This window comes from Hippocampus comes, unplaced genomic scaffold (genome assembly GCF_001891065.2).
Source record: "Hippocampus comes isolate QL1 unplaced genomic scaffold, H_comes_QL1_v1.1 scaffold315, whole genome shotgun sequence".
Classification (NCBI taxonomy): domain Eukaryota; kingdom Metazoa; phylum Chordata; class Actinopteri; order Syngnathiformes; family Syngnathidae; genus Hippocampus; species Hippocampus comes.
The window spans coordinates 606,717-631,221 of NW_017805539.1; the positions used below are offsets into that span (position 1 = coordinate 606,717).

General features: G+C 42.5%; 4 protein-coding genes across 4 annotated transcripts in view; 3 read left to right on the forward strand and 1 right to left on the reverse strand.

Annotated features, from left to right (window-relative positions):
- Window positions 1–1,320, forward strand: part of kcnn3 (potassium intermediate/small conductance calcium-activated channel, subfamily N, member 3) — a 76,664-nt gene extending 75,344 nt beyond the window's left edge. The window contains exon 10 of the mRNA XM_019878784.1: window positions 572–1,320. Within this exon, the coding sequence (XP_019734343.1) occupies window positions 572–967 (396 nt within the window). The 3' untranslated portion in view covers window positions 968–1,320. The remainder of the gene's footprint in view (window positions 1–571) is intronic.
- An 8,232-nt stretch (window positions 1,321–9,552) lies between these two features.
- Window positions 9,553–13,966, reverse strand: rps27.2 (ribosomal protein S27, isoform 2). The gene is made up of 4 exons (XM_019878785.1): window positions 13,871–13,966; window positions 13,297–13,405; window positions 11,861–11,971; window positions 9,553–10,385 (listed from the first exon to the last, which is right to left on the reverse strand). Exons 1-4 carry the CDS (start codon window positions 13,874–13,876, stop codon window positions 10,357–10,359), a joined length of 255 nt encoding a protein of 84 aa, XP_019734344.1. The 5' UTR covers window positions 13,877–13,966; the 3' UTR covers window positions 9,553–10,356.
- A 710-nt stretch (window positions 13,967–14,676) lies between these two features.
- rab13 (RAB13, member RAS oncogene family) lies at window positions 14,677–19,332 on the forward strand. The gene is made up of 8 exons (XM_019878787.1): window positions 14,677–15,156; window positions 15,519–15,579; window positions 16,301–16,361; window positions 16,439–16,516; window positions 17,621–17,710; window positions 17,957–18,022; window positions 18,132–18,182; window positions 18,750–19,332. Exons 1-8 carry the CDS (start codon window positions 15,033–15,035, stop codon window positions 18,819–18,821), a joined length of 603 nt encoding a protein of 200 aa, XP_019734346.1. The 5' UTR covers window positions 14,677–15,032; the 3' UTR covers window positions 18,822–19,332.
- A 1,410-nt stretch (window positions 19,333–20,742) lies between these two features.
- fam189b (family with sequence similarity 189 member B) overlaps window positions 20,743–24,505 on the forward strand; it is a 12,015-nt gene continuing 8,252 nt past the window's right edge. The window contains exons 1-5 of the mRNA XM_019878578.1: window positions 20,743–21,857; window positions 22,565–22,621; window positions 23,878–23,985; window positions 24,118–24,234; window positions 24,298–24,489. Of these exons, the coding sequence (XP_019734137.1) occupies window positions 21,624–21,857; window positions 22,565–22,621; window positions 23,878–23,985; window positions 24,118–24,234; window positions 24,298–24,489 (708 nt within the window). The 5' untranslated portion in view covers window positions 20,743–21,623. The remainder of the gene's footprint in view (window positions 21,858–22,564; window positions 22,622–23,877; window positions 23,986–24,117; window positions 24,235–24,297; window positions 24,490–24,505) is intronic.

Genomic DNA, 24,505 nt, shown 5'->3' on the forward strand with positions numbered 1-24,505 from the left:
CCCCCTCGCCCCCCAATTTCCTCCTCCCACCACTCGCGGTCGACTTGGGACCAGTTTGCTGGCTCTTGGTCGATTGCAATTGACGGATTGGGCACCCCTGCCTTATAAACAGAGGTAATTCGCTGACTAGCTTAGCACTTAGCACTTTTGTCTGAGCATGAGCGGTGATTCAGTCATCTGATTGGTTGCCCTCTATGTCAATCAAGTAATGAGCTTGATGATAGGCTGACGTAGTACGTTCTGTGCATTGAGCACCGTTGTTTGAATGGTAGCGCCATCGCCGAGGCGTTTTCGACAATTGTAGCGTGAAAGCCCGGGAGCCGCATTGAACCAGCCAAAGAGCCGCATGCGGCTTGCAAGCCGCGGGTTGGCCACCCCTGTACTCGTGTGTATGCAAATCTTTGTCCACTTAAAATAAGACCTCGGAGTGTCATGATTCGGCCGCGTTTTCACGATGACTGACTGATCCTAATGAGGACACTTTGTCTTGACCCAACAAAGCCCAATCCTTCCCTTCACGGCAGGGAAAAAACATCATGAGTCATCCTGCGTCTCATCTCTCGCCCTTTAGATGCAAAGCGTCATGTATGAGCTCATGTCGGAGCTCAACGACCGCAGCGAGGACCTGGAGCGCCAGATGTTGTCCCTGGAGCAACGGGTGGAGCAGCTCACGGCCGGCTTCAACGCATTACCGGCGCACCTCTCGGCCACCCTCGGCGCCCAGCACGCCGCCCTGGTGCACCTCCTCCGGGAGAGAGACTCCAGGGATGGGAGGGATGCACGATCAGGCGCTGTGGTGCCGCTCTCCCCTGCAGCTTCTCTAACCTCCACTCCAGCTACGGCCACACCAGTATCAACGCCAGCCGTTCCTCCTCCCGCCCCCTCGCTGGCCCCCCCAGTGCCCCCTTTGCCCGACCCAGAGGGGAGCTTGCTTGCGAGTCCGAACGGCAACACCTCCACCTGCTGAAGAGAGCCCAGGAGAGGACAAACGCAGGGACGAGGGCCCCCGCAGACGAAGCGAGCGAGAGTGGGCGCGCTGACAAATGAGCCTCTCAAATTGATGAAGATGGGACAACGGGGAGAAGTAATGGAAGTGAGAGGGAGCGCCGGTGTGAGTGATGACACTTTGGGGGGGGCGAGGGGGGCGTTCCCTTTTTAGAGCGACGGGGGCAAGAGAAATTTAGCAAGAACGGAGACTCGAAAAGGTGCGGGGGCAGAGGAAGGACGTCAAGAGGGTGAGAAATGGCGCTAGGAAGTATAAAAGGAGGAGGAGGAGAAATAACGAGGACTAATTATGCGAACTCTGAATGGAAAAAAAAAGAAAAAGCCTTTATCTCTCTTTCTTTTTCCTCTCTCTCTCTCTCTCTCTCTCTCTCTCTCTCTCTCTCTCTCTCGCTCTCTCCCGCTTTCCGTGCCCTTTCATCAGGAATTAATGACCATGACTTTTTATCCTTATGATGTATTTTCTATCAGAATGCTAATTGTGTGATAACGAGCATCCCTTTAACAGAAGGTTAGATCAATACGAACGGAATTAAGTTGAAAAAAGAAAATAAATAAAACAGTGGCATGCGCTGTGCACGCACGCACGCACACTCACACACACACACACACACACACACACACACACACACACACGCATGCACGCACACTTTCACAATGCCCTTAAGATAACACTCGAAGCCTCTACTGCCAGTCGTCAATGCAGTGTCAAGCTGCACACAGCACTGCCAAGCAAGAAACCAACGGCAAAATTTCAATTGAGTTTGAGATTCCCAATGCAGAGTTGTGACACCGAACGCCGCTAACTCAGCGAGGTTTGCAAATGAATGCCTGTGAGGTCACATCCACTCATTTCGGCCTTGACTTGAATTAAACTGCACTTCATGCATTCGGAGATGTGATGTCACGCACTTATCAAATACAAATGACATGCGAGGATTTATTTATTGATTTATTTATTTATTTATTTATGTTTCGCACAAATGACAGCGATCATTTCATGGTTAAATGGCTTTGTCAATACAACAGAAGTCATTTCTAAGCTCGCGGAAGAATTTGATCGAGTTCTATAAATATTCCAAGCACAGTTTGTCATTTTATGTGGCCCGCGAAAGCAAATCAAACATGGCAACTTCCATGATGCTTGCTAAAATATGTACCAAAATTTCAAATTCTCATATATTATAAATAAGAGACATTGTAAGCATTTTCTTGTTACCAAACACCTCATGACTGTAACTTAAAAAATTGTTGAATCAACTGTTATTCTTGACTTCTTTATATGATTTCAGTCAAAACCAAGGGAAATGGTAACAAAAATGTGGCCCGCGCCGAAAATGGGCTTTGACACCCCTGATGTACGGCTTATACACAGTAAAGTTTCAATACGCTTGAATTTTGCATCATGAAGTTCATGGAGCTTCAATTCCACTTCCCGCACTTCAATTTTAAATCGCCATTCTGCTGCCCGATTGCCGTGCAGCCGAGCAAAACGCGACCAAATGATCAGAATAGACTTTAGGGAAGAAATGACATGTAATATACGGTTAAAATCCAATTTCACCGAGCAAATCTTCCAATTTATGGGGTACATGTCAGGTCAGCGCTTTTGATCGTATTTAGGCCTGGGCAGGGGCTTTGCAGACAACTGGTACAAATGTGGGTTATGTCATTGCCGTGGCAGCGCACCAGCTGTGCTGTCAACTGAGCCCCCCCTCCCTGTAATGCAGCCCTGTGACCCATCATATAGAAGGGAACTACTGTACTGCCATTTTTTTTTCTCCACACAGCAAAACAACTCACTGTTACCATGAATGTATGCTTGAGCTCGCTCGGTCACATAACCACCCCCCCCCCCCCCTTAAACACACACCCCCCCCCCCCCCAATTAAGATACGCATGGACATACACACACACCTACACACACACTTCAACAACCAAAGTGCTCTCTCCTAAATGCACTCCAATAAAAATGCAGGGAACGCTGCTGCCACCGGGGTGGGGGACAAAACAGAGCAGGAGGCATCGTGGACACCTTGACGATATTTTTTTTTTCCCAAGGGAATAACTGTGAAAATCCAGGCATGGACTTGTTGGAGTACCGAAGAACAGTACTGGGGGTGGGGGGGGGCTTCTTACCTCACAACCCGCTTACAAAACAACCCGAAGTGGACTCTGACAGACACAAATAAACCTTATAAAGGATACATGGCCATGAAGGAAATACTCTTGAAATAATGACTTAATAAATCGTAGAGAGAGTGAGAGAGAGAGATGAAGGTTGACTGGAGTGGTGGGAATAGGGGAAAAAAAAAAAAGGCCTACTCGTGGCGTTCCAGAGACAATGTGGAAGAGTGTCTTAGAGTGACACGCTGTGGCCGGAAGACTGACTTACGTAGGCTCGGAATATAATTGTACAGTATGCTGTTAATTCCTGGACTAGCTTTGTATCGCTTCGTCTTTTCTACCATTCTGATTCAAACTCGGTCCTAGCAGATATCTTATATGACTATCGTATTCTTCTCATTCGTCATGACAACTCTATACACTGTACATTAATAATGCGTTGAAGGAATGTCTAAGTTGGAAATTATTTTCTAATTTTATTTTATCAGAGAGCATCAATAAAGTATATATCTATAACATGACAACCGAACTGTTTTCTGTGTGGTCGTATTTACTTTTGATTCTGTTTGACAGAGGGAATTGATTTCGGTGTATGTGTCAAGGTGTCATCGAAATCCACCGTGTATTGTGCAAACAAAACAAGGTTAACAGAGGTGTGAATGGAAGGCGGATGTGCTCCACGAGCAGGATGACGATCAACATGTTATCTGCCTTTTTCGCCGCCAGGTTTCTCATCGACTCTCTTGATGATGTGCCGCAACAACATGATGCCTCTCTTGCTGTAATCTATGTACCGACTTCGAAGCTTCAACTGATTTTCAGTCGTTTTGCATGCACCGGGACACCCCCACGATGATTTCTTTGGGAGGACAGAAAAAGAAGCATTGGAGCACAATTGGCAGTGGTCCACCAGTCCGGAGAAAGTGGAGATGAGGTACAGTATCTGTTAGTTAGATTTTATTCAAAATGCGAGCACAAAAATGTATTAACCCACACGTGGACCTTTGATAAATATATATATAAATATATATGATCAAATAGCATCAGCTGAAATGAAACACATAATCCTACAGGAAATATAGCCGCATAGCCTTACACTCCCTCGGAAAGGAAATAAACACGTGGAGATGGAACGCAGTTTATGTCATTTATGTTCAGACATGCTTATTTTCCTTCAGCGGGCATTTTCGAGGAATACAAAGTACTGTAGTTTAATGCCACATCGCTCACGTGTAAATCCCTGCTGTTCAATATTTACCACTCTGCATGCAAATGATTCTTACTCGTGAACTAAGACATATGGGCCCATTGGAGTTATGACTTCCTTCCACTAATAGCAAGCCTATGTTCTTATGCCCACGCTGTTTCCCCAGCAACGACGGCGAGCTCTATTGACATGTACCGGTCTGTACCTGTGTGTGCTCATGTTAAATTCTGCAAGGAAGTGTGATGTCGTGCATTTGTGTACATTTTGGGGAAAGGCAACGTTGGGCAGGTTGAAGTGCGATGATGAAAGGAGAGCCCGTAGTCTCCGCACGCAGTGTGAATCACTGATAGCTTTGAGCAGACGAAATCAAGATGCTCAGTCAAATCTTGTGTCATGGTGACTTAGGACTACCTTCCACCTGGAATCGCTTTCATCATTTTAATAAACAAAGGAAACCCCAAAGTCAAACACACTGCGTGTCAAAGTTGTTCTAATTTCAGATCAACGTGGGAAATAATGCGAGATATGTTTTTTCAGTGAGTAAGAGGCTGTTTTAGGGATTGATTTGATGTGCCTGCTGAAAGTCAGATCATAATCAATCAACAGGCCAAGGTTTCGGACTTTGCCTTTAGTCTTTCAAGACAGTGACTCTAAAATCTTTACTAACAGCAATTCTATTTTCTTTATCTCAAAAATAATTAGCCCAGTTTTGTTTTGGTTTAGTTGAAAGGAAAAATTGGGTTCGTGCAGGTCATTAATTTGTTTTAGGCTGCGTTTATATGATGACGATCTGAACAGAAGACACAAAGTGGCGTCTCGTCGCCATCTTTTATTTCGCATTTAGATGAGCATTTAGGAGAGAAAATATGCGTGCATACGGTGACGCAAGAGTATGTGGAATTCTAATGCGTATGCTGGCCAGGTGGCTCGGTGGTGCTGCTATGTGTGTAAAATCTCCCTTCATCTCTGATCTGTGCCCCGAAAACCAAACTGATGGATAAACAAAAGCGTTTTCCCCTAAACGCTCCCTTAGACAGTGACACAGCACCTTAATTGAACTGTCGTGCTGCATATCATCTGCATAGCCTTGATGGCCAACATTGGTATTCTGAAGAAGGGTGGAATAGACAGGGGTCTAAGACTGACCCTTGAGGGACGCCACGTGTCATGGCCATTCGATCAGATTCAAAACTTCCAAATATTATCACCAAGTAATTTGAACAAATTTATTATTTTACGTGTAGAGGTTTGTGTCAAACTGGACTGGTATCCCTTTGCATTAATCAGTCACCAAGAAAGTAGCTCTCACTTTCATTTAGTTTGGTGCCCCCTGAGTCAGCATATCCGCTAAATATTAGCCTCGTCCATTCAAAATTCAGTCCCACAATGAGTGCAAATGTTTGTCTGTATGTGCCCTGGCATAACAGATCGCTAGTGACCAATCCAGGTTGTCCTTATGTAAAGTCAGCCAGGATAGGGCACAGAAAATGGATGAATGGACAACCACTCAGCACAGTTTCTTACTGTGCCATTATTTCACAAGCAAAGAAGTACACTGATTCCTCAATGGAGAGGATATGTTTTGCATCGAAAAACCTTCCCTGGTCCCTAATGGATTTGACTGTCCAGTTGCTATGTAAGCAACTAATGAGGTGAGATCTTCTATGGAGCATACCATCTGTTTGTGTTTATTAGTATTGAGCACAGTTCCTGAGCGGAGTCACTTTGCTCACTGTAGCGGGACGTAGTTTGGTTACCATCAGTGCAGACGATTACAACATCATCTCCCTGACAACGCCAACCTCCCACACTGACCCCCCCCCCCCACCCGCCCCCCCCCCCCCCAACACTACCCACCCCAGTTTCCCTTTGGCTTCACGCAGCGGGGATGCACCATTGCTCACGTTAGCGTGAGCAGAGGTTTTTAACTGACCTATTTTTCAGACAGTTGAATCGTTATGAAGGCAGAAGACGATTTTTTTTTTTTTTTTTTTTAATGATCTCACAGGGGAGTTGTGCGCCGCTACCTCTTCTGACAGAACTCCTACTGCTGCCACTTCCACTGACGCTACCTGGGAGTCCTCAGCACACCACACGCACTCACTGCACACCACACACACACACACACACACACACCTTCCCACTGTGCTCCTTTACCTCCGTCCTATTATGTATGAGACAAGGCTCCTTTGTGTGTGTGTGTGTGTGTGTGTGTGTGTGTGTGTGTGTGTGTGTGTGTGTGTGTGCGCGCGCGCGCGTGCGTGCGTGCGTGCGTGCGTGCGCGTCAAGGAGTAGGTAGACACCTCACAGCATTGCCACTTGTTGGGTTTTTCCACTTCAAGTCTGTCCAGATGCAAATATTTTGACACCACAACCATTCAAAGGTTTTTAATGATCCTCCTACTTATTCCTTTTTCATTTCATAACTCTTGCAAAACGAGTGCCTCCATTTTATTCTCCTTTTTTATATGCTACCAAGATACGAATACTCTATGTGTCAAACAGACTTACAATGCTTTCATCAGTTTCCATTTACTGCATAACTCCAATTACATAAGTCATCGAACTTTATTTTTCTTTACCATCTACATCTAATAATTCAACTACAGCTTTCTCGGTTAATCGTGTACAAGGGGTGTCAGAAAGGTTCCTGGATTGGTGTGACAGAATATATACATTAAAGTGGACCCTGGCTGTTTCATGGAGGATAGGGACTGGGCCGCGCCACAAATAACGAGAATTGCCTATTGAAATGCATGGGACAATTAGCATCACAAATTAAAATGTGTGTTTGTTTTTTACACCCAAAAAATTCTTCAGCTAACAAACCACCAGTTTTCCGCAAAAATGTAGGCTAGCTTACAAAAGAAAAAAAAAAGTGTCCAAGTTGCTCGAGTGAATTCATCAGTTTCAGACAACCATTATTAATTGTACAGATAATGATTAGTCAACATTTTAACATTGTTTCCAGTCACTCATACATAAAACTGCACAAATAAAACTACAGAAAAGTAAAATGACTCATTTTTTGGAAGATAGCTGACAGACACGTTCTACAGTGGGAACAGCAAAGTGTATGCGAAGCGATACCGCCACCTAGTGGTATTTTGTAGTTACTGATGGAACTCGAAAGTGTTGAAACTTGCGAGTTTCATGTTCATTTCTTTGGCATAGTTTGCATTTTAACTCGGGTTTTGTTTAACTTTTGTTTTCTTTTTAAACTGTTCAACTTTTGGGATTTTGTACAGTATTTGTTATTGATAATTTTAGGTATTCTTAAACATATCAAAAACAAACGCTGTAGCAAGTGACAGTAATGTTAATTTGAGATTCAGTGGTTATAGATTAAGATCATACTGAGAGTTGTTTCTAAAACTTGATCCACCTTATTATTTTTTATAAGGCGATTATGATGATGAGGTGAATGATATGCGTTCTATTTTCTGATGATTCGCTTCATTTTACGAACGTCAGGATGCTTTGTGTCACACATAAGAAAAGTATGCCATTTCTATGAACCACTTAAAGGATATAAAGATCAGTGGTTCTCAAACTTCTAAGTACCACCTCAAAAAATACTTAGCTCTCCAAGTGTCCAAACAAGAAACTATCTTGCAGCTACATTTGGATAAAAATTGTAGCAAAATAAATTTTTAGAAGTGTGTAATCACACCAGTACTTGGAACATGGTTGGAAAGTATTATTTATATTTTTGGGAGTCTCTGCCACGGCTGCCAGGGAGTTTGACCAACAGTTTACCTCCTCCTCCCTGCAGCAAGATTTTCCTCTGGCCCAACACCAGTCGAGAGATGATGAATGACTTGTCTTACCTTCATCCTTTATGCTCTCGTAAAGTCCACACCGACTCGTTGTCCTGACCTACACCAACTGCATGCACGCAAAGCAGGAAGATAAGTGAAGCTGCTGCGCCTGGAAAAGGAGAAAGGAATCAAATTTAAAGGTTAGACGAATTTACATGACCTGTGGTGTTGTTTCTTCGTTGATTGATAGAAGGTACGGGAACTGGTGTAAACAAATCCATCTATTCAGTTTCTGGAATGATAGCCAGCCAGGTCGCTAGCCAATCACATGGCACATAAATACAAACAGACATTTACAGTCTACTGCGGATGGCCGGAGGGAAGATTTGTGACCCCTGAATTTGAGAACTGTGAGCCAGACATGCTAACCACGAGGTTTAATGTGCGGCGTGGTATAAAAAAAAAAAAAAGTACTAAAAGTATTGAAAAAAAAAATTAATTTAAATACAGCTCAACTCCTCTCACAACGAGCACCAACTGAAAAATAACATTTTGGCAAAAAAAAAAAAGAGGCTTCAAGTTACATATTGCACCTCTCCCATCTGAAGTTTACTCTCAGAAATAACATTAAACGAAGAGAATTGCACGTTGTATATTTAAAACAACACTATATCTTGGCCCCAAAACAGGACCCCTATCTGGCCTGTTTTCGATGTCTCCCTCCTCCAACACACCAGACTCAAATGATCGGAATCGGAATCAAGATTTTACAAAACGTGCTGATGAGTTGTCGGATGTTTTTTGGCGGGGCGGGGGGGCTATTGGAAATTTTCACCGAATTAAATTTCAAGCCTGAATGAGATTGCAAGTGAATCCAGAAAAAGTCAAACGACGTGGGTTTTGTGACACGTTAAGCTTTTTAGATGTGTGAGGAAATTGAATACAGTACTGCAATATAAAATGTACATCATAATAATCAGAAAGTCTTACATTTGACTACATGACGTTGTGTAGAGTAAACAAGCCACAGCGCAAATATATATCTATATATTTTGTTTTTTTAATTACCCACTTAAATAACGAATATAAAACTTTGCTTCGGGTCCCTCGAATGAACTTGCAAAAAAAAATTGCTCCTCAAATGAATAAATCATTCGCAAAATTGCTCAGGATAAAAATAGTTATTTAGAGCCTTAGACATGTCAATCAAAACAGCCTTATTTAGCTGATTTTTTTTCTTTTAATACTACTCTTGGTTGGTTCTCATTAGATTGCAGTTCATTAGGAAGGCTGCGGTTTCATCGAGCAAGAACTGGAGACCCAATCAGTGCAACCCAGACAAGAAATTAACTCGAATGAATGAGTGTCATGATTAATCAGCCAAGATTAAATATGGATGAGGACTCTCTGAAGTGCGAGGTACGAAAACTAGAGTAATCACAATCAGATTCGACATCAGCCAGATTTTTTTTTTTATTTGGTCAATGAACAAGACAGCAAAAAAAAAAAAAAACACTACAGTAACATTAAAAACTGCAGAAGCAAATAATTAAATGTTTAGCATAAGATTAATCACATTGTGAAAATGGCCAACAGTGTAGCCAGTTTTTTTTTCCCAATACACGACAGCAAATGATTTTGTGCAACTTTATAAAAACATTTTCACTGATTTCACACACAAAAAAGTGCCATCATAACATCTATTAGTATGTCTTAAGCAAGCCAAAATCAAAACCAAGCAATGTCGTCCTCTGAATCCCCCAGAAAGAAACTGACCTGGCCAATAACTTAACAGATCAAATACCTCAACATCGACTTTTTTTGTCAAATGCTGACCTTTATTTGGCAGGTTTTAAAAGTCTTTCGTGAATCATGCAAACAGCTGCTTCGGGACTCATTAACAGGATTGGAGCAAGAAATTGTAATATCCATGTGGAGCCAAATGCGTCTATTCCTAAAAATGGTTTGGATTTGTTAGATATTCTCCGCTCTTTCTCTCACCACCTCAGTTTTGCTTCATGTAAATTGTTCTGCAAATTTGAACTCATCTTAGCGAGAGCACACAAAGCACTTGGGCAACGACAACGATTGAGCCGACTGGGTTTATTTTCAAGGCCATGATTACGTGGTGGCTGAGGATGGGGCGCTGTTTATCTTGACTCGGGTGATCTTTGCTTTTGTGCGTTCTCCTCATCGACGCCAAAGCAGCGGCACCTGATTCGAAAATTTTGGTCATTCTCAACTGCGTCCTGATTCAAGTTAGTGTTGTTTCCTCCTGAACGAACATCCTGGGAAGAGAGAGAGAGACACGGACAAACATTCGGTTACAACACGTTACCTCAAAGAGATAGGTGAAAGACTAAATAATTGGTGGATAGAAAAATAAATAAGGGGGGCCCCTCCCATGTGGTTTTAACGTTAAGTTTGTGTGGAGACTGAATGTGATGCCAGATTTAAATTTCACAAAGTTTGTGCATATATCTTGGTGTGCCAACAGAGTCACAGAATGAATCGATAACAGACACTAATTCTATCTACCCGATCAGAGTGACAGCTCGACAAATGCGCTATCCAGTGTTGGGGGGGTCAGGTGCACCCACACCATCTCCAAATGCAGCTTATTGCCAAAGTCATGGTTGCCATGGCAGCTAGATACAGAACAAAAAAAGCCAGGATGCTCCAGTGCAAACAAGTCGAGTCTTGTTGCCGTCTTGTTCTTGTGCACCCGCGTTCCTTTACGAACACCTTCATATGCTATTAGCCTTCTGGAACCATTGCTGCCGCTCCCTTTCACCCGCAAAAATGCCGCGCCGTGTTTGTGCTCACAGTTGAATGTGTTGGAAATGCATCGGTGATGATGAATTTCTGTCACAGCTGCGAGAATCAATGTCTGCCTTAGTCGACACCCGGTTCACGATGGATTCGATGAAAGGGCAACACAAAGGCAATGATTTAAGACTTTCAAAAGTGATTCTGTATACATCGGCTGTGTCACACCGCCTAAACACATGCATAATACACTGAAAGCTTGAGGCTGGAGTAAAGATTTGATTTCTCTCTAAAATCCTGCAACGGGTGACACAGCGCCTCAGACTTTGGGATTCTAGTAGGGCCACAACATGTAAAATGATGAATTGTATTTTATTCTACAATACAAAAGTATGCACAGGAAACTGATACTGTTGAAAGTGAAATATGTAGAAAAAAAATAAATGTAGACACCAAACTGGGACACATTTGGTTACATTTGCATTTGAGTATTTTTTGAAACTGTTGCAAGCATTTGTCATTACAATATTGGTAAGGAAGCCTTTTTTTTAAATGATTATTATTATCTAGGACTCCCCCTACTGGGCACAAATGTAGTTTCTTTTTGTGCCATCAGCAGAGAAACAACACTTTAACAATAAATTTGACATTCTGAGATTGCATATACACATTACAACATGTCAACAAATATATTCTTGTCTGTACACACCCGCACAGATTCCGTTGTAACACTTATATGACAGTTAAGAATGTTGAACATTTAATTCAGGTGTGAAAATGAGCTCATTATTTCGACCCCCATTATTTCAGATGAGTGCCACTTTAAAAAAAAAAAAAAAAAAAAAAAAAACAACTGAGGTCCCACTGCATTTTACGCTTTTGATGACAAACACGTGTGTCATCAAAATTATATGATCAGACTGAAGTACTTTCAATACTGTTTTGAAACTACAAGTGCGCGATCATGAGAAGACCACACTAAAAAGGTGCATACCTTCCGTAAGGCGAGCTTTCCCACCCGTAGGCTGGCAGAGGACCGTGGAGCAGCCGACACACAACACCACAGTCTGAGCGTGACTGAACACGGTCGTGATCTTGTAACAACCTGAAAATATGACAGCCCATAATTACACAACTGTGTGCGTGTGCGCGCACTTTAGGGCTACTGAAAATTAAAATCGGATAATCAGGTATTATGAAATTATTTAAAAATACTTTTGCTTGGTTATAAATACCGAAGACAAAAAATTTCCATTTCCACTTAATAATTAACATCCAACCAGTTTTCATTTTTAGATAAACAATTTATACTTTAATTCAAACTGTGCATTGCAGCACACTATTTTCATCTCCAGAAAGATTTGTGAGATTTTAGACAAATCTCTCCCCAGATATTTTCGTCTTTGAGACAAGGTGATGCCAGAAGCACAGTAGCGATTTTGCCGGCCAAAACAACTTACTTGAGTAAGCCTGGTTTGTTAAAAAGCGACCCTTAGCGAAGGCCCCTGTGCACATTTACATTTGTTAAACTGCCATGAAAAGTACTCCCGACGGCTCTTGCCAGCTTATATGGGGCACTTGAGCTTTGCTAGCTGCTAGTGCTAGAGCTGGCACAAAACGCAACAGGCGCCGTTACAACACAGTGTCAGTGTAATGAAGTGACTGTTTTTCTCCTCAGTGATTGAACGTTACTTCAGGACAACGTTCTGTTGTTAAAATCAATACCAGTTTGTGACAGTCCAAACACAGTCTGGATGTCAAGTAAGCCGTTACAACTTCAAAATAAAAGCGACTCAAGGGACTGATGTCCACATATTATTTGGTAAGGTATGGTTTATTTTGAAGTTGGCCTTCTCAGCGCGTTACTGTCATGCATATAGCATCAACAATTTTTTTTAACTGAGATATCCAAATTACTTGAGGATGCATTTCAGCCCTAGTGTGCTTGCAGCAACACTTGCAAAGGAGTCATTTCAAACTCAATTCAATAGCAGCCACAAGAGTCAGTGTATGCCTCATTTGACACCCTCGTCACTACATAGACCAATGAGAGGGCAACACATCAAGGCAAAGTATCCATCCAAAGATGTTTATCAAATGTATTTTTGCTTTATACTTAAATCGCTTTCCACAGCAGTGATTATGCAAAATCCCTCAAGTAATAAGCAAAGGATCAAATCTCAAGTAAAGTAATATAGTTCAGCTGCAGTCAACTTCAAAGTAACAATACATATGCATTTAATATTTTGGAGCATATTGTCTTTTTTTTTAACTAATTAACGGGAACTAAGCGAAAAGTCAAACAACAATCATTTAACTGATTAGCAAAACACTTTTTAAGTGGAAAACAAGAATCACTGCAGGATATAGCTACCACTGCTTTTACATAATGTTTAAATAATGATTTTAAAAAACTGTTAACAAACAGACCTGGACATTTTACGTCCATAAAATAGGAATTTGGGCTCTGGACGAGTCGTTTCTTCTTGTGTCTCCTCTTCTCCTCCTCAGAGGAGGGAAGCAACAGATCCTTGGCAAGCTGCAAGTACAAAGAGTCGAGAATAACTACATTACTATATAACTATCATACATGGATATGACAAGCAAACAATTTGAAGCAATAACTAAAAATGTTTAACCATACCTCGACTGCATTTCCCAGTAAATTATCATGGATAGTGTTTTAACACGAAAGACGCGAGTTTTATTTTTATTGCCAGAATTATGTTTGATGAAAGAAGCAATACGATCAGGTTAAACAATCGTCTGTATTATATCTCAACGACACGGTAGCTCACATCGCCAATAGACAACGTGGGCTGCTTTTTCGTCCACGTGTCTCGCCATATTGCGTCCTTTCTTGGTTTCTAATTTCCACATTACACACACAACGACTCGTCACCAACGAAATTAAACAAAAACATACATTAATTACGAAATAACCGTATCGCTTTATACACTTTTAAACGACGGAAACTACTTGAGTGAACGTAGCGGTACTTACGGGCATGTCTGGACTTGTTTGGAGTCTAGCCGGAAAAAGACGCGGGGATGACGCAGCGGAAGTTGATTGGGCGTCACGTGACCTTGGAAAAAAATAGAAAAAGAAAAAAATGCGTTGTCGCCTTTTTTGCATATTGTTTATTTACAATAGATACCTTATATTTTAATATGTATTTTTTTTTAATTGTTAAGAATGACTAGAGCTAGAACTCATTTATCTCCTCTGTGGAAATATTTAATGACAGAGGGCTATGCAAATGTTTGAAATGAAAACTACACCTTTTAATGCTTTATGCAAGTAGTTGAGTCTGTGGTGCCAAGTTATCTACCTATTTCTGAAAATGTTTTTCTGATACATTCTGATCTCTGCCATTTAATTTCTTATGGCTGATTTTTCCTGAATTGGAGGTATTTTGTAAAGATTTAGTTAACCATTTAGTTAAAGCGACGTATTTGGACAATGTTTGAAGGTGCATAATCCTATTTTATATTTTTCTTTAGTTCTTGATCTGCTTTTAAAAAATCAGAACTTAAAAGTTGCTCGGCTCTTGAGTAGTTTTGTCATTGAGTATTTATTTACTTTTACTCAATTCAGTCTTATTTTAATCAATGTGTTTTTTAAATGGTATCATAATTGTTAAGAAGCAGTAGGCCTAGTACTTTTGGGTACTCATCCCACCTCTGATAAAAGCCTCCGAAATTGCTTTTGAAGCTCATGTTAACCTAACTTTTAAGTCGTAGAAAGGGTTTTGATTACTTTTAAAGCAATCAAATGGCGTCATCTAGCGTAGCTTCCCAGTAATGCTCGTCCGAAAGATACTCCCACGAAGATCTGGGCCGAAGCAAGTTTTTTTTTTCTTCTCGTTGTTGTTGGGGGGAGCCAGAGAAAAAACACGTAGACACTTTGGTATGTTTGTAAACGGACTCAAAAGTTCTTTTTGTTGAAAAAGTAAGACGACATTACTGTGATGTATGCGGATGTGAATAACTGGTCAACAACGCTGGTCAACCCAAACGGGACAGAAGAGGAGCGCTGAGGGGAATCCGAGTTTACCGGCGTTAGTTTGAGAAGGAAGGGAGGAACGTTTTGCAACAAAAAAAAAAAAGACCAAGCGCTTCTGTCAACTTTTAAGGACCTCTCTTTGAAGGAACGTCTGTAAACTATGGCGAAAAAGTATGATTTTTTGTTCAAGTTGCTGCTCATCGGGGACAGTGGAGTCGGTAAAACTTGTCTGATCATTCGCTTTGCTGAGGACAATTTCAACTCCACCTACATCTCAACTATCGGTACGTTTTCTTTTTTTAAATATATTTAATTTTTAGGCAGGGGCGGGGGTATATCACTTCCAACTGAAGCTCTCCTTCCATTTTATTACCATGTCTAGACTAGCCCGTGCCTTTTGTCTTCTCGTCTTTTTCACACATTGTTCCTCTCCCTATTCAATATGTGAACTCACGCACACTCACATACACACAGATCTCATTCTTCCACCCACACTCATTCCAATCTTTCTAACCATCTCTCCCTGTGATTTTTGAACCAGTCTCCACCCAACGGTCTGTGATTTATGTTATGCTACACTATATGAGTGGGTGGGTTCAATTCTGAGATATTTTAACAGATTGTTTGCCCCAACCCCTCTTCCCAGGCATCGACTTTAAAGTTAAAACCATTGAAGTTGACGGGAAGAAAGTGAAACTGCAAGTATGGTAAGAGATGATGTTGTGTTTTTGAACTGTGCGTCACGTGACACTCGACGAGTACACATTATGAGCACCTCCATCAAAGTGAGCTCCATCAGTATTCAAACTTCAGTCTTTACAAAGGCAAGAATGATCATTTTTGAAGGACACTGTCCATGGGCTTGTCTCAATACTAGAGCAAAGTTTAACTTGCATTTCGCATCATTCCCCGAGACCCCCCAACCCCACCCTGCAAATTCAACATAAAAAACGCCAATGGTTGCAATTTCATCAGACTTTTTTTTTAAACTGTATTTAATTATGGCACATCCGCCCCCGCAAGCAATGCTGCCGTGTGTGACCACATTTAATGTACATGCCAGAAACCGCAGCTGGATGTCATCCATCGTAGTGACACTTCAAAAAGGTGAAACAAACCCCCTGATTTAATCCTTTGGTGCCCATGCATGACTTCTGTTCAAACTCATTTCATGCGACTTTCGAGAGGTCAAATTCTGAATTCCTCAGCGGTTCCACTGTGCTTGATAGTGACATTATTTCCTATCCTGCCTGTAGCTCTCCATGCTGTCACTTCAAGTCAGATTCATTGGTTGCGTCTGCACATATTCTTGGCAAGCCGACGATAGCCATTTTGATCCCTGCCAACATTTTAATAACGCACCCGGCGGATGAAGAGTGCAGCCCTGCCTTCTGTCCACTCTGTTCTGACCACTTTTGCAACGCGCAGGGACACAGCGGGCCAAGAGAGGTTTAAGACCATCACCACGGCCTACTACAGAGGAGCCATGGTAAGCCCGGGATGATCAGGTCTTTGTGCTCGTCACATCCGGTAAAGAGCGCTGACCTCTCTTTCGCTCTCTGCCAGGGCATCATCTTGGTGTACGACATCACAGACGAGAAGTCCTTCGAAAACATCCAGAACTGGATGAAGAGCATCAAAGAAGTGAGGCTATTCTCCTTCGAGTAAACATTTCAAAATAGCGCGCTCAGTGAGTCGCACACGTGTTAGTCATGAGTGTCTGCACAACAGTTAAAGAGACACTTCACAGAAATGTATCTGCGTACATGTACATTACTGCTTATTCAATCAAAATGCTGATAGATGGAAAGTAGAGTTTAGCGTATTAATTTAAAGAGCCAAAACAAAACAAAATATAAAGCAAAATGAAAAAGTGGGGCGGCCCGGTGGTCCGGTGGTTAGCACGTTGACCTCACAGTGCAGCGGTACCGGGTTCAATTCCAGCTCCGGCCTCCCTGTGTGGAGTTTGCATGTTCTCCCCGGGCCTGCGTGGGTTTTCTCCGGGTACTCCGGTTTCCTTCCACATTCCAAAAACATGCATGGCAGGCTGATTGAACACTCTAAATTGTCGCGAGGTGTGAGTGTGAGCACGGATGGTTGTTCGTCTATGTGTGCCCTGCGATTGTCTGGCAACCCGTTCAGGGTGTCCCCTGCCTACTGCCCGAAGACAGCTGGGATAGGCTCCAGCACCCCCCGCGACCCTTGTGAGGATAAGCGGATCGAAAAATGGATGAAAAAGTGAAACAACAATTTCCACGATGCTATTCAGTTTGAAACACCGGTTGGAAATGGGCAAATGTCTTCAAGTATTCACAGTGATATTTGATTGGTTGTTTACTGTTGAACAAGGTGCATTTTTCATCATTTTGAGGCTACATTTTAGACGCAAGTGTGTAATAAGTACTTGACCTGATCATATATGTCAGGTTGTCAACAACCATCTTGTCTGTGGTGTCCCAAAGACATATTTGTTTTGACATCCCGGGAACTTGAATCACTATATATGATGTGTCATTGTCCAAACAGCTGCAAATTCACTCACTTTGTCTCAAAGGCTATCAGTTATCTCGACTTTAGAACCGAGACTGTGATGGCGTTACAAACATTCATCATCTTGTTTGTTTGCTGCCTTGCAATGTCGGTCTGTCCGTTTCTCCCTTGAATGCATCCCCCAGCCAACATTTGAATGCAGCTCTACCCGGCCTAATCAATCCACCCCCCCACCCCCCACCCCACTTTCTTCCCCAGAATGCATCAGCGGGGGTGAGCCGAATGTTGCTCGGAAATAAGTGCGACATTGAGGCAAAGCGGAAGGTTACCAAGGAAACAGGCGAAAAGGTGAGCTGACCCTGACAGCGATGGCCATCTGTGTTTGATATTGCGATGCTTATTTTTCTGCAATTTTCAATGCGAGCGTGACACGTACGAGCTCTCGCTGACAGTAATGATCAGAGGGGAGGGATTGTTTGCGTAAGGTGCAAGCGTTTGGTGGCTGGACGCTCTGTTTACTTGAGATAAGAAACAGGAAGTGATTGCCATCTATATCCTGGCCCTGTGTAATTATGTCGCGCTTGTTGTTTACAGCTGGCTAAAGATCACGGTATCAGGTTCTTTGAAACCAGCGCCAAGTCCAGTATTAACGTCGAGGAGGTGAGCTGCAGTGCACCAAACTCAACAATATTGAGTCTTTTTTTTTTTGTTTGTTTTTTTACTTAGGCATTAGCTTTCATCTTTGTCTGTTTCTATTTTTATTTTGTAGTCCTTTCTGTCATTGGCAAGAGACATACTTCACAAATCCAGCAAAAAAACCGTAAGTCAAATATTATAGCAGGGGTGGGACAACTTTTGTGCTTTATGTTGCACATGTAGCACATTTGACAATAAAGTTGACATGAAAATGAACATGAACATTTGATTTTACAAGATGGACCATTTGTAGGTGTGGTGAAAAAAAAATCATTCAGTCTAATCAATGTAATTAGAATTAATTAACCGTAATGTCCATGTAAAAAATATTTGAATATTTTATTGTATGTGCTAAAATGATTACATTATTTCATTAGGTCAATGAATTAGAAATATATAAAAGTGAACACATTTTCATTCATACATTTTAGGAAAACATGCAGTCAGGAAGTAAAATAATCGCATTTGGCCCAATTTCTTGTAAGTCTGTAACCCGCTCAACATTTGTAAAAATAAAAAAAAATAAAAAAAATAAAAAATCATAAAACAATGAAGTAAGAATATCACATGAAAGCCAAGCGATATTTCCAGATTCACTTTTGGACAGGGAAGTTGGATTGAGGGAAGGAAGGCTGGAGGAATTTGTGAACAGGTCCTAAATGTCATCTTCCTGTTTTTCTTTGTTCAAAAGGGTCCCACAGGCCGAGAGGTGAAGATCACCAGCAGCACACAGAAAAAAACGTCCAAATGTGCTCTTCTCTAGATATTGGCGCACGCACACACACACACACACACACAGTTGCCCTTCAACTTATTAAAAAAAAAAAAAAACACATCAGTATGAACCAGACACAGGAAAGTCTCACGTCTCCATCTGGTGGCTCACATGTCCACTATGTACACAGCACAGTTCTTGTTCTTTGCACAGTCTCCCCGCAACCGCTTTGCATTCCATTTTTGAAAAGGGCTCATCATACAGTCAGCGAGAAATCATTTCTTTGGCTTTTTAAGAATCATTTTTTTGGGATTCATTTCTCCCATTCCTACTCGTGGCGTGTGCAATATGTGTGACCACCCTAATCACCGAATCCTAAAACGGAGGACAAGTGAGCATTTGTGAGGTGCGATTGTGTCGATCTTACCACAGACTGAATCGGCTTCCAATGTAGTCTTCAACATGTTCAACTATAACTGTTACCTTTGATATTTCATATTAGAATCAAGCAGAAGTAACACACCGAGGAAACTAAATACACGATGTGAAAAGTAAACGTTGTATGAAAAAGACTGAGTATGTGGAAGTTTGAGGCGGTCATAAGTGCAATATAGAAGATATGAGGAGAGATGACTGATGGATGAAGCAAGTGAATGATGACGATGTGAGATTTGTGAGACCGTTTGAGCAATTTCCTGCTCGCTCACAAGTACGTGGATGACAGCAGCTCACTATTTTCTTCCCTATCCAAACACTTGTAGGCTTCACTCTGCCACTATATTTGGATTTGGTTTGAGGCCACACTTGTGTTGAATAAAAAAATTTAAAAAAAAAATGAAAAGAAAAGAGTGGTCTTTGTCTTTGTGGTTTGGAAACACTTCACTAACAAAAACAACTGTTTGATCAGTGCTCTGCTTCAGGGTTCTTTCCACTTTTCTTTCTTCCAAAACGCTTTGCCTTTGACACAAGACATATCCAAAAGCAGGGAATTTATTTACCCTGCGGCCACACAAACATCCCGCAATCGCATTTAGATGATCGAAGCGCCTGGTGTGACCTAAACGAAATTGGAAGGCGACAATCACCTGCAACCTTATTCCATTCTGGAATTTGAATTCCTTTGTTAAGGCTCCTGCTCCACCTCCAAAGGTGAAAATTAGCCACGTAGTATCATGATGAGTCGAATAGCGTAGCTGCCTGCTGCTGGGTTTACACCAAACGGCGTTCACAGTCTCAGACTAAAAACTGAAATTCAGAAGGAAGTTTTCGAGTTTTAATGGAGTCGTGGCGCGCGCCCGTCATCTTGATCGTTTGGTGTAACGTGGAAATCTTCGCTGTTTCAGATCAGTCTTTTCCTAGTTTTGGGCTTACGACGATATCAAATTTGTCTGATATTCCGTTTTTGCGGTGACGTGGCACAACCGGCAAACAATAGATGAGCTTCAACATTGGTAAAAATTCAACTTAGCATAATGGGAAAGCATTTGCATTGCACGGAACAAAAAATGCCTCAAAAAATTCACAGTCTTTTTAAAATCTCAGTCTGACACTAGGCGGGGACGGAAAACTGTAACAATGTTGGGAGGTGTGAGATGATTCATTCCAAGGGTCTTCACCAAATCTTCTCAAAGTCTTGTGTGCTCAGGTGGACCATTTTCAGAACCAAGAAACAAAAACACGAATGGCGACCCCGTCCACGTGTGTTGTCTTGTCCCACATCTTTTGTTGCAGTGAGTTAATTTGCAACAAACTCTTCTCTGTATGTGCCCAGTGTCGAGTCGTGTCCCTAAACAAAATGTTGAGGCTTATTCGTTTTTTTGGTTTTTTTGGGGTTTTTTCACGTGTACGGCAGCTTGTTGCCAGGCAACCATTAGCTGGGTCCTTCCTTTTTTCCTTTCCTCCTTCCTTGCTATAAGCTTCCTTCCTTCATCCCGCCCTCCCTTCCCAGCATCAGCACCCACCTCCTCTGCATGCCGCATCTCACGCACGCTTTACGTGCCTTGTCATCACGCACCGGGGCAGGCTCGGGTTTGCATATTATCGCACGATGCCTTTCCATCCCGGAGGCGGATCATCCACGCAGGAAAACACGCAGCGGCGTTCTAAAACACGGATTTAGGATGGTGTTTTGGCGTGCGGCGTGCTGTTAAATATGTAGCTTCTGAACAGTGGAGGAGGGCGCAGTGGGCTTACGTGCGGGGCACTTAACACGCGAGTGAACGTGATGCCCGCGTGACTGCGGGGAAGGAAAGAGGCGGCACACCAGGCGGACTTGTCACCGTTCGATCCTTTTTTTTTTTTTTTTTGGTGGAGCATCCCTTCTGGTGCATTTTTCCAAATCGATGGAAAGTGGTTCGTGTCGACAAGGTGAGAGATTTTCGTCGTTTTTTCTTCTCGGTGGTCCAAACGGAAGGTCGGGTGATGCTCCGCCCGGGAGGAGAACAACGCGCACACACAAACATACACGCACACAAACGCAGCTGAGAAAGATGAGCGTCTTTTCATCTTTCCTGTTTTGGGATGTTTGACAATGCGAAGCCTGCTGCTGCTGCTGCTGCAATGCCGCTGGCGAGAGAGTGGAAGGAGAGAAAAGAAGCAAAATAATCATGATAAAATAAGCGAGCAAAAGCGTCAGTATGAGCCACGCGGAGGAGTCTTGTTGCAAGAGGAGGTTGCTGCTGTGAGGTGTATTGACTTCTACAGTCATGGCTGAAACAGTCAAACGAGCTGGCTGTTTGTGTGCTCCATTCTCAACTTTCTGCTGACCAGGCTCCAAACGTTCAGCCACCCTTGAACTTTGCTTAAAGACCGATAGACTAAGCCCAAGCTCCTTCCCATCACATTTCCAACATGCCCTCGCCGTCAGACTCCAGCAGCGTGGCATCAGCGTCAGGGTCACGGGGTTGGTCGGACAGCCGGCGTGGCTTTTCGGGTCGAGGCCCCGGAGGGGCCAGGCTGCTCCTCTACCTGGGCCTGTGCCACCTGAGCCTGGGCGCCATGGTCCTGGCCTTCTCCTTCACCAGCATGGCCTTCACCTCGTCTGCTCGTGTGAGGCAGTCCTGTCCCTTCTGGGCTGGATTTTTTGTAAGTATAAAGCAACTCACAGTATCATATATGCGACACTGGAAACTTTAAAGCCCAACATGGGATGTCGGTTGCCTGTCTACATCGGTTGCCTCACTGGTTAACTTCAAATATATCAATTGTTTCAAGTATTACAACACCACCGCATACAGTAGATGCTATTTGTTAGCTTACCTGTGGCATTTCCCATTATGTGTTAGCATCAAGCTAGCTGACTTAAAAGCAAAGTTACGTGATTGTTTTAAATACACGTCTTTGTTTAATGTTTATTTTGTTTTAAGCTTCTCCTGGGCAAAAAAAAAAAATGCGTGAAGCTTCTTTTTTGAGGAATCTGCCAAACAGCTGTCCCACTCATATCATTTGTATCTCAAACCGCCACTGTATTTAGTGTAATCTTGTCTTTACGGTTACAGTTACAGGTTTGTGCAGACTATAGCACGTTCTGACTTACTGTGCAATATGTACAAATTTTATTTGGGGGCCACAGTTGCTAATGGATGTGTGGTGCAAACACAACATTAGTCATCACCAAAAGAACAGCATAGCAACACTGAAGCATGGTAGTGCCAATATCATGCTTGACACTGGAACTGAGGGGTTTTTTTTCTATCACAGCATCCCGGCATTTGAAAGAGGGTGTGTAGACTTTTTATACCCACCGTAAGTGAGGTCATAGAGCTTCTATTTATTACTGTATGTCTTTGTAGGTGGTGGCATCTGGGATAGTTGGCATTATCTCATGGAGGAGACCTTTAACGCTCGTGGTATGTCCATTTTCCGTTTCCCCCCAAACAATTTTTACAGTGACATCAGACCACTTCCAGAATTACAAACTCCAAAAACATCAACAATAACTGCGGATAGTCCTGTATGAAACATTCATGGTGGCTGTTTACCCAGCCAAGTGTGCTAATGCTAGCTAAGCACCCGTTTAGTTGCTTCATTGTTGCGGAAAATTCTAATCGCATCGAACTGACATTCTGCCACAGCCTTTATAGCAAACATATCAGACAACAAAGCAAATATAAGGCAAAATTGAACTCAATGTATAAACTTACTTAGCCTGGTTAGCAAGCGGGACCACAAGCGACTCTTCTTCTGTACGCATCCAGCCTGAGGTTGCACTTGTTGGCAGGAACATGAGAAAGATTCATCTTTATTCCAAATTACTATCATCATGAATGATAAAAACCTCATTCATTTCACATTGCTTTGAATTCTTTTGTTTGATTACAAGCACAGTGGGCCTATTCGTTAGCAAGTGTCTTTCACAGTTCTACGAATCATCTTGAATGATCTCCCTGCGCCTGCGTGGGTTTTACTCAAGCTTCCGCTCACATTCCAAACAACATGCATGTTATGTTCATTGAAGACTCAAAAATAGCCCAAAGATGCGAATGTGAGTGTGAAAGGTTCTTGCTAAAAAGCTGGGGACTGGTCCAAGGTCAACTGGGATAAACCTTAATGAGTAACTGGAATAGAAAAGGGATGGATGTCTGATTACAACAGCAAATATACAGTAGATGGAAGAAACAGAGAGGATGTGGTTTGATGTGAAAGAGAAATAACCAACAAGGCACTTAGTCTTTCCAAAAGATGTCATGCAAGTGCACTTTTTCTTTTTAATAGACACCATAAACAGCAATTGTACGTGACAGTCCACACGAGGGGTCTTGTATTATTAATCGATCTGGCAACCCCTCGCAGATGGATCCTCTTGTAGCTGTGAATTATTAATACATTCCTGTAAAATATGACTTACATATTTGCAAAGTTACTCCAGGCTAGAAATGTGTTTATCCGAATCCTGGATGAATGGATGCGCTTTCGTTACTCTATCAAACGGCTGGAATTCGAATGATAGTTTCACTTTGGTCCAAATTGATATTGCATTATCTTGAAAAAAAAAAAAAAAAAGCAGGCAAAAGACAACAATTTGTCCATATTAGCTGTCAAGGTCTGTGGTTCTTTTAATGAATGTCGGAGAATAAAATTCTTTTGGCCTTGGCTCCCTCCACAGGTTTCTCTTTTCATGCTGCTGTCTGCAGTGTGCGTGATCCTCAGTTTGGCCGGCTCCATGCTCTCCTGTCAGAACGCACAGATGGTCAAGTCCATGCTCACCTGTGAGGTACAAACGCAGTCATAGCCACAGACTAAAATGCCCTTCGAAACAGATGCGCGATGGAACATTCCAGGAATTGATGACATAGTTTGGTCAGATCGTTCCGCAGTGTCTTGACTTCTCACTCTTTGTGTGTAGATAGAGAACGGCCGTTGTGTGTGTTGCGTGGCCGCGGAACCCTGCTCCAGCAAAGAGGATGGAACCCTTGTCCTCAACCTGAATTCAGACTGCCACTCGGTTAGACATCAACTGAAGGTAAGGAGGTTGCGTCTGCCGCAAGAGCGAAAAGAGCTGAAGATATTCTATATTGTTCTGCAGGACTTGTTGTTTAGCGCGTGTGGTCTGAGCATTCTTTCCACCATCATCTGCACTCTGTCCACGGTTACCTGCAGCATCCATATTTTCTCCCTGGATCTTGTGCACCTGGTGAGTGCACACAGACACTTTTTTTTTTTTTTTTTCCAACAAGTGCTCAAAAATTTCAGTTCATACATTTACCAAATTTGGACTTAAAGTCAATTGTTCG